Source organism: Myxocyprinus asiaticus, chromosome 44 (genome assembly GCF_019703515.2).
Source record: "Myxocyprinus asiaticus isolate MX2 ecotype Aquarium Trade chromosome 44, UBuf_Myxa_2, whole genome shotgun sequence".
NCBI classification, from domain to species: Eukaryota; Metazoa; Chordata; class Actinopteri; order Cypriniformes; family Catostomidae; genus Myxocyprinus; species Myxocyprinus asiaticus.
Window position 1 is genome coordinate 26,312,924 of NC_059387.1, and position 13,506 is coordinate 26,326,429.

A 13,506-nucleotide genomic window follows, 5' to 3' on the forward strand; every position below is an offset into this window, starting at 1 on the left:
CCCCAGAGTTAATCAGTCTATTTGCTCGCTTGCTCTTCAGTGCTGGTTTAAAATGAGCTGATAAGTTACTGTGGGCACCAGAATTAAGAGGCTTCTTCAATCTCTACTCAAGAGCTTCATAAAAGGGGCTTAGAAGTTCCTTCTCTCTTTCCATTGAACTAAAACAACCCCTTCTTTAGAGGTATTTTTCAGGAATATAAGTAAAAAATATTTTTTTAAAGTTCAGTGTTGAAATGTTCAGTTTCTTTTCACTTCTTGGCTTCAAATGATGGGTCACGATGGTCGACTAGTCTTCCAACAACCACCAAGTCAATTAGTGAAATTTTTCTATTTATTTTTGAAAATTCTCTCATCATTTACTCACCCTCATGCCATCCCAGATGACTTTTTGTTCTTCTGCAGAACACAAATTTCAGCTCTGTAGGCTCATACAATGCAAGTGGAGGGTCCAAATATCACATAAAGGCATCATAAAAGTAACTCCAGTGGTCTTCTGAAGCAATCCAGTCAATTTTGTAATTACAAAATGTAATTCCTTTTTCACTATAAATCTTGACAGCTGTCTAATTTGCGATCGTTATTTCAAGCTCAATTACACTACCTATAGCTTCCTACAGCGGTGAGTAAACGATAAGATAATTTTCATTTTGGGGTAACCTATCCGTTCAAGTGCACGGAAGGTGAATACTTTGCATTTGAACTATAAATAAAGCACGGAGTCTCTGCTCATCAAGTGTCTCCAGTTTCAGACTGTGAGATGGCATTAGCCTGAACTTTAAAAGCATGCTGCCATCATTAAAATGAAGAGCTCAGCCAAGTAATTGCTCATTTTTTCTTTGGTATCCAATAACATTTTAAGGAGAACTACCCCACCAAAGTGAGAAGATTCCTGCTCCATTTGAATGTCTTACAAGGTTAATGCTGCTTTTATAGTTTGGGAAGAATTGATGTAACTTTTGAAGGTTTTTGATTTGGGCTCGGTGTGTCTGGCTGCATTGTTGATGAGCGCAGCTTTTGTTGCCATAGCAACAGGCAGCCTGCACGTTCCCAGTCTGTCTCCCGGCAAAAAAATATATGACATCATGCTCAGGCACAAAGTGTGTATCGTAGACTGTGGTGTGAAGAGCGGCATGCGCCAGACAACCCACGAGACGCATGAGATTATGCGGGAACCAGTGTTATTTAACTGTCCCGTGATGGAATTAACACATTTTTTACGATCAAGCAGTGACTGTTGTTGTTTTTTTCCAATGTTTTCTAGTTTCAGTTTACCCAAAAATGATATTCTGTCATGTACTCACCCGAAAGGAGATGTTAGGCAGAATATTAGCCTCAGTCAACATTTCGTTTTATTATGTGGAAAAAAGATGCAGTTGAAGTGAATGGTGACTGAGGCTAACATTCTGCCTAACATCTCACAAAAAGTAATACGGGTTTGAAACAACATAAAGGTTGGTGAATGATGACAAAGCTATCCCTTTAATATATTAATTTATATAATTTAAATATGTTTAATGGCATTAAAGGGCCATCTAGTGTTATCACTATCTAGTGGCATTTTCATGTTTATTGAAGGTGGATTGTAAAGGTTTAAATATATACTATATATCATAAACTATAACTTTCATTTATGGTGTTTAGTATTTTATTTTAGTCAGCAAAAAAGTTTTCCTCAATTAAACGAACACTGGTGTGGAATTGCATGCCATTTTGACATTTTTAAAGGTTACCAGCACAGAGAAGAGATTGTCTCCGTCACTGCCTTTGAACGACGGGCTTACTTCGATGTTAACCCAATCAAGATTGATTGGTGACTAGTACCCTGGGCTTTAAAGTTTGTAGTAGGAGGGAGACTGTGAGTTCATTGAACTTGAGTCATTGCAATTGCAGAAGAGTACCGTCACATCCTCTTCTGCATGAGCTGGTGCATGATTCCGACTTAACCCGCTGTCTCACCTTCTGCCTTATTGAATGAATAAATCCGCCTGCGGATGTCTTTGGCTGTGGCAGCACGAGGCCAAAATTGATTTCTCCGGCCTGCCCGCTGAGCTCTTGGCTGAAGCATCGAGCGCAACCTGGGCCATCTCACGTGTCCCAAAATCTGGTAGAAAGAGCAGAGCAGCACTAAGCTCTCCCCAGAACCCAAGACAAAGAATGACAGAACAGAGATGGCTCATCAGATGTGAGTCATATAGCAGACCAATCAACTGCTTTATATGCCTGGAAATAAATATTTTATCTCTCAATTAGGGATTTTGGGTGGGTATCGATAGCCAGTATGTATTTTTTATGTTTATGGCTTTGTGGTTTACAGATATCATACAGTATGTTGAGCAATATTTTTGTAGATATAGCAAGTCTATTCTGTTATTTGTTTTTTTTGTTCAGTTTCATTTAGTTTTGTTTCATTTGGTGTTTTTGTTTTCTTTTTGTTTCATTTTTCTCTGTTTTTTACTTGCTTTTGTTTTATAAATTTTTTTTATTAGTTTTGTTTACTTTTTTTATATGTTGTTTTGTTTCTTTTTTGTTTTAGGCTATTCCATTTTTTGTTTTGCTTTATGGTTTGTTTGTTTTGCTTTTGTATGTTGTTTTCATTTTATTCAATTTATATATATATATATATATATATATATATATATATATATATATATATATATATATATATATATTAAATTTTTCCCTTCTTCAAGTGAAATCCAAAATCAAAACATAATGATTGTAGAAAAGTTCCCTATTGTTCACTCACTCGACGTTGTGTCGATGTAGTGACACTAGGGGTCACTCTTGGGAGCCCCAAACACCTCTGATCTTTTTTTAAAAGGCCAATGAGAATTGGCCAGTGGAATTTGCATGCCACTCCCCCGGACATACAGGTATAAAAGGAGCTGGTATGCAACCACTCATTCAGATTTTCTCTTTGGAGCCGAGCGGTTCTATTCATCGAGCTGAATTCATCCGCCGAGTTCATTCACCTCTCTTTGCTGGATCTTACGGCGCATTTCAGTGGCTTCTCCCCTCTGCATCTGTGGTTTGCAGAGAACGCCCCTGGGCGCTTCAGCAGAACATATTAAGAGTATGTTCTAATAGAGTATATTTTCTTTCTAAAAGAGCGGCACACGCGGAACGTCTTTTTAAAGATGCCTTTCCGTTTGTGTGTTATTCCTGGTTGCAGTCGTTATCTCTCTGCTTCCGACGGCCACGATCGCTGTCTTACGTGTCTGTGCGCTGCCCACGCGGAGACATTGTTCGTGGATGGATCATGTTCTCATTGTGAGAACATGACCATGGCAACATTGCGGTCGCGGCTTGCATTCGTAAGTAAGCAAGCCACCCCAGCGACTCCCCGCACCGGTCCTTCTACCTACGGGTTTGAGGCCGCGTTGGTTAGCACTGGGGGTGATTTGGGGTCTTCAATGGGACCACCTCCGCTGGGTATCCCCCCACAGACCAACTTGGTCAAGATGGGAGAGGCGGACAAGGCACGGTTCCTTGATGCCCCCATTTCCCAGGTGGGCCTGTTTGGCAACACAGTTGAGGACTTTGCCCAGCAGTTTTCGACGGTGAAAAAGCAGATGGAGGCCTTACAACATATCCTGCCCCGGCACAGCTTAAGACCCCGCACCCCGTCTGCTTGTCGCCAAGGGCGTCACCCTGCAGCAGCAATAACACTGGCTCCGCCGCAGCCCGCTCCTGTAGCCTGGCTCCAGCGTGGAGCCCTCTGCATTAAACAGACGCTGCCCGTCTCGCGGCCGGCAGCTAAAAACCCGAGAAAGGCTTCGAAGTGCCCCGAGACTGGCGACCCAGGGGCGAGGAGACCCACTTCTCTAGAGTTGGCAAACAGACCACTCCATCCCCGTTGGAGGGCCGGTTTTCTCGTTTCCTGGGTCACAGGTCCGGTGCGCACGCCCGTCGTCATGACCACCGTCCACCGTCCTGCTTTTGCAGGTATGGCGCTCCAGCGGCAGACCCCCCGCCCCTGTGCGCCCAGATGTGGCACAAACATGGCCACACAAGGTTGGTTCCGGTGGAGTACGGGGACGAGGTTCCTCCCCCCCCGGCCAATCTTATGGTGGGCAGCAGGAGCCAGGTAAGTGCTTCGATGTCCCTGGACTCAGCACGGCCACGTGGCTCGAATCCCCTTGACGTGGCACCTCGAGCTCCGCCCCGCCACAAGGCCTCACCCGCCGGTTCATCCGACGTGATAACTCCCTTGGTTTAGGCACGTGGCTCGCGCTTTCCAACCTGTCGCGATGGCTGCGTTGTCACATCAACTGCCTAGAGATGTTGGCAGTACTGCTTGCCCTGCGGAGATTTCGGCCGTTGATCCAGGGCAAGCATGTGTTGGTCCGGACGGACAACACAACGACAGTAGCATACATCAACCGCCAAGGCGGTCTACGCTCCCATTGTATGTCACAACTTGCCCGCCATCTCCTCCTCTGGAGTCAGCAGCGCCTCAAGTCGCTATGAGCCACTCACATCCCGGGCGACCTCAACACTGCAGCGGACGCGATGTCACGTCAGGTTACCCTCAGGGGAGAGTGGAGACTCCACCCTCAGGTGGTCCAGCTGGTTTGGAGTCAATTCGGTCGAGCACAGGTAGACCTGTTTGCTTCCCGGGAATCCTCCCACTGCCCACTTTGGTACGCCCTGACCGAGGCACCTCTCGGTATAGACGCGTTGGCACACAGCTGGCCCCTAGGGCTACACAAGTATGCGTTTCCCCCAGTGAGCCTGTGCAAGGTCAGGGAGCAAGTCATCTTAGTAGCACCCTACTGGCCCACCCAGACATGATTCTCAGATCTTACACTCCTCGCGACTGCCACCCCCCCCCCCACCCCGGCGAATTCCCCCGAGGAAGGACCTTCTTTCTCAGGGATGGGGCACCATCTGGCACCCGCGATCAGACCTCTGGAATCTCCACCTCTGGCCCTTGGACAGGACGTGGAGCACTTAAGTGGCCTACCGCCCGCGGTGGTAGACACGATCACTCAGGCTAGGGCTCCCTCTACGAGGCGCCTGCATGCCTTGAAGTGGTGTCTGTTCGCTAAGTGCTGTTCTTCCCGACACGAAGACCCCCAGAGATGTGCAGTCTGATCGGTGCTTTCCTTCCTGCAGGAGAGGTTGGAAGGGCGGCTGTCCCCTTCCACCTTGAAGGTGTATGTAGCCGCTATTTCGGCTCATCACGATGTGGTAGATGGTAAGTACTTGGGGAAGCACGACTTGATCATCAGGTTCCTGAGAGGCGCTAGGAGGTTGAACCCCTCTAGACCACACCTCGTCCCCCCGTGGGACCTCTCTGTAGTCCTTCAGGGTCTACGGGGAGCTCCCTTTGAGCCCTTGGAATCAGCTGAGCTTAAGGCACTCTCTTTGAAGACTGCCCTCCTGACTGCGCTCACTTCCAAGAGGGTAGGGGACCTGCAGGCGTTCTCTGTCAGCGAATTGTGCCTGGAGTTCGGTCCGGGTTACTCTCACGTGATCCTGAGACCCCAACCGGGCTATGTGCCCAAGGTTCCCACGACCCCTTTTGGGATCAGGTGGTGAACCTGCAAACGCTGCCCCAGGAGGAGGCAGACCCAGCCTTGGCGTTGCTATGTCCGGTGCAAGCTTTACGCATCTATTTGGATCGCACGCAGAGCTTTAGAAGCTCCAAGCAGCTCTTTGTTTGCTTTGGTGGACAGCGGAAAGGAAGTGCTGTCACCAAACAGAGGATCGCCCACTGGGTCATTGACGCCATCACGATGGCATGTCAGGCTCAGGACGTGCCACCCCCTGTGGGATTATGAGCCCACTCTACCAGGAGTGTGGCGGCCTCCTGGGCCCTGGCCAGTGGTGCCTCTTTGGCAAACATCTGCAGAGCAGCAGGCTGGGCAGCACCCAACACCTTTGCGAGGTTCTACAATCTCTGGGTTGAGCCGGTCTCGTCCCGAGTAGTGGCAGGCACGATCAGGTAAGTTCCGGGACAACTGGCCGGGTGTACCGCTTGCGCGTAGTGCCTTTCCCCTCCCTTGAGGGGAAAACGTGCGCTCTTGACTCCCAGTAGTGTTCACAGACTGTGATCCCTGGATGACTTTCCTCCTTAGCCCTGTGGCAGTCGATTTTGCGGAGAAACTTGCTGCCGGCTCAGTAAGTGCGCTAATGAGGCCCTGTTCTGAGGTAGGTGCTCAGCATGCGATGGTTCCCCGAAGGCAACCCCATGTGATATTTTCCGCAAAATTGTTTCCCTGTCGGTAAACTGCGTCTTCCTTGGGCAGGGCCCCTCTGCCCCCGGTCACCATGCTTTGTAGAAGCTCCTTCCCCTTTGGGTAGGACCTACCATGGGACCTCTCCACATGACATACTTCCGGCAAGGCTCGGTAAAGATCATGTGATGTATTTCCACTCAAAATACCCCCCCCCCCTTTTGGGCGGGGTGTGGTCTCCGCAGTGTCTTCCCCTTGGAAGTGACACCCCCCTCGACTTCCACTCTTTTTGGGGAGAAAAGAGGCCTCGGCTGGGCTAGCCTGTCCACCTATTCGTTGGGCAGTCGACTTGTTCCTGAAGGAGTGTTCGACGCTCATAAAGAGCGTTGGGAGAGGTTATGTGACGGCCTGGTGCGCTGACTACGAGGCACACAGCAGTCTGCTTGTCACACACCGCCACTTCACGTAACACCGTTCAGTTAGTTGTGGCGTTTTGTATAGGGACCCCTAGTGTCACTACATCGACACAACGTCGAGTGAGTGACAGATAGGGAACGGCATGGTTACTTTCATAACCTCCGTTCCCTGATGGAGGGAACGAGACTTTGTGTCCCTCTTGCCACAATGCTGAACTACCTGCTGAAATGGCCGGGACCTTATCTCTGCTCCTCAGCACAAAACCTGAATGAGTGATTGCATACCAGCTCCTTTTATACCCGTATGTCTGGGGGAGTGGCATGCAAATTCCACTCGCCAATTCTCATTGGCCTTTTAAAAAAAGATCAGAGGTGTTTGGGGCTCCCAAGGGTGACCCCTAGTGTCATTACATCAACACAACGTCTCGTTCCCTCCATCAGGGAATGGAGGTTACGAAAGTAACCGTGACGTTTTCCACTTTTGTGACTTGACTTGAGCACGCTGTTTGTAGTAGAAAAAAACACCGTACATATTATCTTTTTTCAATATTGGCCAATTCAGGCCAATATAAAAAAAAAATAAATAAAAAAAAACACTTATATTTGTCGACCGAGATGGTCACCGATATACTGTTTGTCCCTACTCTTAATTACTGCAACACCAGAGAGAACCAACCACTACAATTTTTCGTCCGAAGGGGTGAGAGATAAAAAGAGACAAAAAAAGAGGATGACAACATGCCAGAAAGAAAGGCTACAGTAAACTTGCAATGAGACAATGGAGAAGGTTGTTAAGGACAAATTTAATGTGGGAAACGCTGATTAAAAACAACAACAACATTGTTGTCTGTAAATGAAAAAGAGTCACAGGCAGAGATGTATGAGGTGAATCTTTAATAAATGTAATTGTCCCTCTCTTGCTATTTTTGTGTCCTTCAGGGTTTGAGGCATCTATGGCACACGAGCGCCGGCCACCAATGGCGCCCTCCTCCGCTTCACGATACCACCGCAGACGCTCCTCCGGCACCCGTGACGAGCGTTACCGATCAGGTGAGTCAGCACCAGTGCTCAGCTGGGGGTTTGAGATTATTCCAGCAGTATCAGTCAGTGATCCCATATAATTCTTACATAAGAATGATGGTGGGGGGCGGGTAGTACTCCTCATTTTGGAACCTGGCCTCCTACAACCCCAATTCAAGTAGTGATTTGTAAGTTATATTCACCCTTAGCTATATTGAAAACACCACAACTACACATTATATGATGTTTTACCTTGTGAATTTCATTGTTTTTGTTTTAATCAGATTTCAAATCAGATGATTGCAGCATGCTCCAAAAAAGTTAGTCCTTCAAGAGCAAGGATCATTCAAGACTTGTCAATTTGCCAACAGATGCTTCAGCAAATAATCCAGCACTTTGAGAACAATGTTCCCCAAAGACATATTGGAAGGATTTTGGGCATTTCACCCTCTACAGTGCACAATGTAGTTAAAAGATTAAGGAATCTGGTCAAATCTTGGTGCGTAAAGGGCAAGACAAAAACCACTTCTGAATGCATGTGATCTCTGATCCCTCAGACGTCACTGTCTTAAAAATGGCATTCATCTGTAACGAATATCATGAACATGGGCTTGGGATAACTTTAGTAAACCTTTGTTAGTCAACACCACACGCCGCTGCATCTACAGATGCAAGTTGAGACTTTACTATGCAAAGCAGAAGCCATACATCAACACTGTCCAGATGTGCTGCCGACTTCTCTGGGCTCGGTCTCATCTTAGATGGAAATTAGAACAGTGGAACTGTTTTTTGGTCCGATGAGCCCACATTTCAAATAGTTTCTGAAAAACACAGCTGTTGTGTTCTCCGGGCCAAAGAGGAAAAGGACCATCCAAGCTGTTATTAGCGTCAGGTCCAAAAGCCAGTGTCTGTATGGGCCAGGGGTGTGTCGGTGCGCATGGCATGGGTAACTTGCACATCTGTGAGAACACCATGAATGCAGACAGATATGTACACATTTTGGAGCAGCATATACTGCCATCCAGCACAGTCTTTTCCAGGGACGTCCCGGCATTTTCAGCAGGACAACTTCAAGCCACATACTGGCCGAATAAGCAGAGAGTGCGGGTGCTAGATCGGCCTGTCTGCAGTCCTGACCATCTCCAATTGAGAATGTGTGGCGCATTATGAAGCACACCATACAGCAACGAAGAACCTGTACAACTGTGCAGCTGAAGACCTGCATAATGGATGATTGGGGGAAAATTCCACTTTTTAAACTTAAACTTATGTCTTCAGTGCCTAAATGCTTAAGTGTTATTAGAAGAAATTGTGATGTTTCACAGTGGTAAATACTCGACTGTCCCAACTTTTTTGAAGCATTGCAATCATCTGATTTATAATTACTGAACATTAAAAAAACAATTCACAAGGTAAAACATCATATACTGTTTAGTTGTAGTGCTTTCAGTATAGCAAAGGGTGAATATAATTTTGTTTTTATTTGCATTTTTCATATCGTCCCAACTTTTTCAGAATTGGGGTTGTAATATCAATTCTCAGTCTGTTTACCTTAAAAGTAAAAGTGTGTGATTCCTGCACCACAAGCGTCACCAAATGGAATTGTTCAAATTGTTCCCAAACACTCCCTCATCTACCATTGTTCAGTCAAATAGATGGTCCCACCCCAAAACCACTCCATTGGTTAAGCCATTGTTGCTAAATCTGGCTAGTCAAACAGCTCAAATAAACAGAACAATGTTTTGATAGCACCACAGTCTCTACACTTTTTGGGCAAATCAGCCTACTAATGGCTTACTTATAGTTGTCTCTGCACATTAAGCTGGGATAGGGGAAAGTATTTATTTTTAACATGAAAAAATGACATGCTTCAGTTTCAAAATGTCTTGTATCTAAGTCAGTACATGAATTAGCATGTGATTGTTTGTGTGTGAGTTTATGGATTCTTTAGCTCTGAATATTTCACTATCATCTTCCTTCCAGGCAAATATACAAATATTGATAAATGCTCAGTTTTTGTTAGAGATTTTTCTGTTTGGAGCTGTAGTTATATCACTGGCTTATTAAAATTATATATGTCTTTATTTTAGACAGCCACAAATCCTATATAAAGAGATAATAAAAAAAAAAAAAAAAAAAGCATTTACAAAGCTTTTTATTAATTAAGGTTTTATGATTTATGGTAGATTTCTTTTCTCAACCATAAATTCTCATTGGTTTATTTGGATAGATTGGAGTAATGCAAAAAAGCACATACCTGGCCTGACACTTTCTAATTTAAAAGACAACGTGAAATCGAAATTGACCCTGTTTTTATTTACTTACCCCATAGGTGGGAACAAATAACATTAACCAAATATCATCAGCCTAGCATTCAGCCATAACAACAGCCATAGGTTTTTGTTTTATTGATGCTAGTAGTGCAGAAATTGTACACTTCACCTTTAAATTTTTGGCAAGTTCTGTTTCAAGTATTGTGCTGACAGACTCTATAAAGACTGTTGGAAGTGAAAAATAGCTTCAGTGCATCACATCCTGTCAGGATCAGCTCTAGCTGTGCAACACTTATTGCCGTTAAGATAGAGTGATGCCACTGCAGTGACATTTAGTTCATAAGTGTGTTGATGAATATTGTTTTCTGGATCTCATTAGAGAGTCCAAATAACAGCTTGGATTATTAGAGGCTATGACTCTGCCAATGTGAGGAGAGCAGCCGTGGGTACAAGCTACAGTCAACCATGGTGTCATCACACACAAACTGAGATGAGTCAGAATTGCAAGATCACAGAAGGGTTGGAGGTGGTGGCTTTGCTCTTGTCACACACTATCACGACCATTTTGGCCACTGAGACTTATCTCATCCATGTCACTGTAAACAACAGCTTGGGGGTCAATGGCTACTTAAAGGAACAAGTAACCCAAAATGAAAATTCTATCAATATTTACTCTCTCCCATGTTGTTCCAAACCAGTATGCTGATATTTTTTCTTGAAACATGAAAGGAGAGATCTTTGAAGAATCTTTATGTAACTCTTGCCATTTAGCGAAAGTTAATGACCAAAAAAAAGGCCTAAAAACACCATAAAAGTAGTCCATATGACACTTTCATTTTCCCGAGTCGTCTGAAGCCATATGCTGGCTTTTTGGTTGGAACATGCTGAAATATAAGTTGTTATTCACTGATAATCTTCACCTCAGTTGAAGCTCGCCTGCATAACAGCTCAAGTGTTGGTCTGTTCCTCATATAAAGCTATCGAATGACTTCAGAAGACAACATACGAACAACGATTTTGTCGTGTTTTTTGAGCTTCACAAATTGTGGTCACCGTGAACTGTTGTTGTATGGCAAGAGTTGCATAAAGATTGGTTTGATTTTTCACTCTGTTTTTTTTTGTATCTTTTTTTCTTTTTTCTTTTTTCTTTAGATGTCCACACAGAAGCAGTTCAGGCAGCACTAGCCAAACACAAGGAGAGGAAGATGGCTGTTCCCATGCCATCCAAACGGCGATCTCTAGTAGTACAGACCTCAATGGATGCCTACACCCCTCCAGGTGAGCTTCACACCTGATTCTTAATCATCACTTTATTTAAAGTCAACATGAAATCAAAATTTACCCAATTAACTTTCTTAATACACATTCCTGGTCTTATTGTGAATGATTCATTGGTGCATGTTTCATCAAAATGTAAAAAATGTGCTCCACCTCTAAAATAACTTTTTTATTATTTTACAGCTGATGTCACCTAGGCTATAAAAATAATGTTTACCAATATCCAAATAGCTATTTTGCTATGTTTATGTTCAATATAGAGCAAATAATGAAAATAATCGCAAATAGCGAGATATTTGAAAAAGTGATATATTTAAAAATGGCGATTCTTGGTTTTAAAATATCGATGCAGTATCTTGAAATAAAATATCATAATACATGGAAATTTGGATTGCCCCCCCACACACACACCTATTGAGTAGTCAGACATTTTTTACAATGTAAAGTAAAATGTAATGTTGGTTGCGAATGCAAATTCATGTTGACTTTATTCACACTTGTCCACCTTCTGGGCTGAGTGTTGAGTGGGTCTGAGTGACTCTCACTAGGCCTCTCCCCCCTCTCCTCTCTGCCCCCCCTGACAGACACCTCGTCCTGCTCGGAGGAGGAGGGCGGCCAGGGTGAGGGTACCCCCACCTCCAGCCAGGGCAGCGTCAGCATGGAGCACTGGATCAGCCGGGCCATCCACCAGGGTTCCACCACCTCCTCCTCCTCATCTTCGACACAGAGTGGGGGCAGCGGAGCCGCGGGACGCCTGGCCGACGTCTTGGCTCAAACACATGTTGGCAAATCAGGTAATGCCCACTCAGCAAGCCCCGCCTCCACCTCCTCGCTCCTTCAGCCAATCACTCCCACACGTCCTGCCATGCTTCTAAACCTCGCCTCCCTCACCTATGTGTTTTGTCCACACCTTCTTTGCTCCTTATCGTATTTGCTGTCGTTGAGCCACACTAGCCATCATTAAAGGGATAGTTCACCCAAAAATGAAAATTCTCTCATCATTTACTCACCCTCATGCCATCTTAGATGTGTATGACTTTCTTTCTTCAGCAGAACACAAATGAAGATTTTTTGTAAAAATATCTCAGCTCTGTAGGTCCATACAATGCAAGTGAATGGTGATCAGACATTTGTAGCCCCAAAAATCACATAAAGGAACCATGTAAGTAATCCATATGACTCCAGTGGTTAAATCCATTGCTTCAGAAGCGATATAATAGGTTTGGGTGAGAAACAGAACAATATTTAAGTCCTTACCTTAAGCACTTACATTTTGATCTGTTTCTCACCCACACCTTTTACATCGCTTCTGAAACAATGGATTTAACCACTGGAGTCATATGGATTACTTATATGGTTCCTTTATGTGATTTTTGGAGCTACAAAGGTCTGATCACCATTAACTTGCATTGTATGGACCTACAGAGTTGAGAGGTTTAAACTATTAATTCAGTAAATAATCAGAAACATTTCTTTTTAACCAACAATATGGTTGTCTCATTGAACATATACAGACTTTTAGTTGTCCATTTTTTCCCCCCACTTTTTTGTTTTTGTTTCCATTTTTTATAAAAAAAAAAAAAAAAAAAAAAAATTGAATTTATCAGCTATTTTTCTTTAAACCTAATAAATTATTGTAATAGCTTATTTGGAAAGTAATCTTAGTTTTATTAAAAAAAAAACATTTGTGTGGTGGGGCCAGTGAAAACATAAAGATGGCATTGGGGCGATTACAAATTGCAAGGAATTACAAAGAACTACTGGTCTGACTGGGCTGGCAGAAAAAAATCTTATTGTGTCAACACAGAGCCACTAACACATTCCCGCTTTTGTCTGTTTAAAGTAATTCAGATTAGCCTGTGCTGCACAGATGTTAAATCTATCCAGCCAGCTGATTTAAAATGTAAACAGAGTATGCAGCCGGAAAAGGGAAGCGTTTTACAACCACTTTCCCCTCCTCCACACAGAGGCTGAAGAAAGAAAGACTCCTCATTTTCAAAAACCTCACGACCTTCTGTATCCAGAGGGCTTAAAGTTGTGGACTGTGGCAAAGTGATGAACTCCAGTGTATTAATAGATCTATGATGTGATGTAGGAGAGCCCCGCAGTGCAGTTTAATGCATGCAGAAAGGAACTCATCTTTTGCACATTGTCCTGTTACCTTTGTTACCATTTTATTTCCCCTCACGGTTTAGTTTTCCTTCTCATCACCTTACCTCTGTTTCCTGTTACTGTATCATCTTTCTGTAGTCGTACTTTCCTTCCTTCTACTCTGGGATCCCAATCACTCTGCCCTTTTGTGTTTCTCACTTTCCGCTCTTTTATTTTCTCTTAGAT

General features: G+C 44.2%; 1 protein-coding gene across 6 annotated transcripts in view; it reads left to right on the forward strand.

Moving 5' to 3' along the window:
- Positions 1–13,506, forward strand: part of LOC127434092 (disco-interacting protein 2 homolog C) — a 160,016-nt gene that overhangs the window by 84,399 nt on the left and 62,111 nt on the right. For 4 of the 6 annotated variants that reach the window (XM_051686555.1, XM_051686556.1, XM_051686557.1 and 1 more), the window contains exons 4-6: positions 7,538–7,648; positions 11,044–11,169; positions 11,718–11,963. In XM_051686555.1, coding sequence (XP_051542515.1) covers positions 7,538–7,648; positions 11,044–11,169; positions 11,718–11,963 — 483 coding nt within the window. The remainder of the gene's footprint in view (positions 1–7,537; positions 7,649–11,043; positions 11,170–11,717; positions 11,964–13,506) is intronic. The other 2 variants (XM_051686563.1, XM_051686559.1) reach the window with 1 other exon arrangement.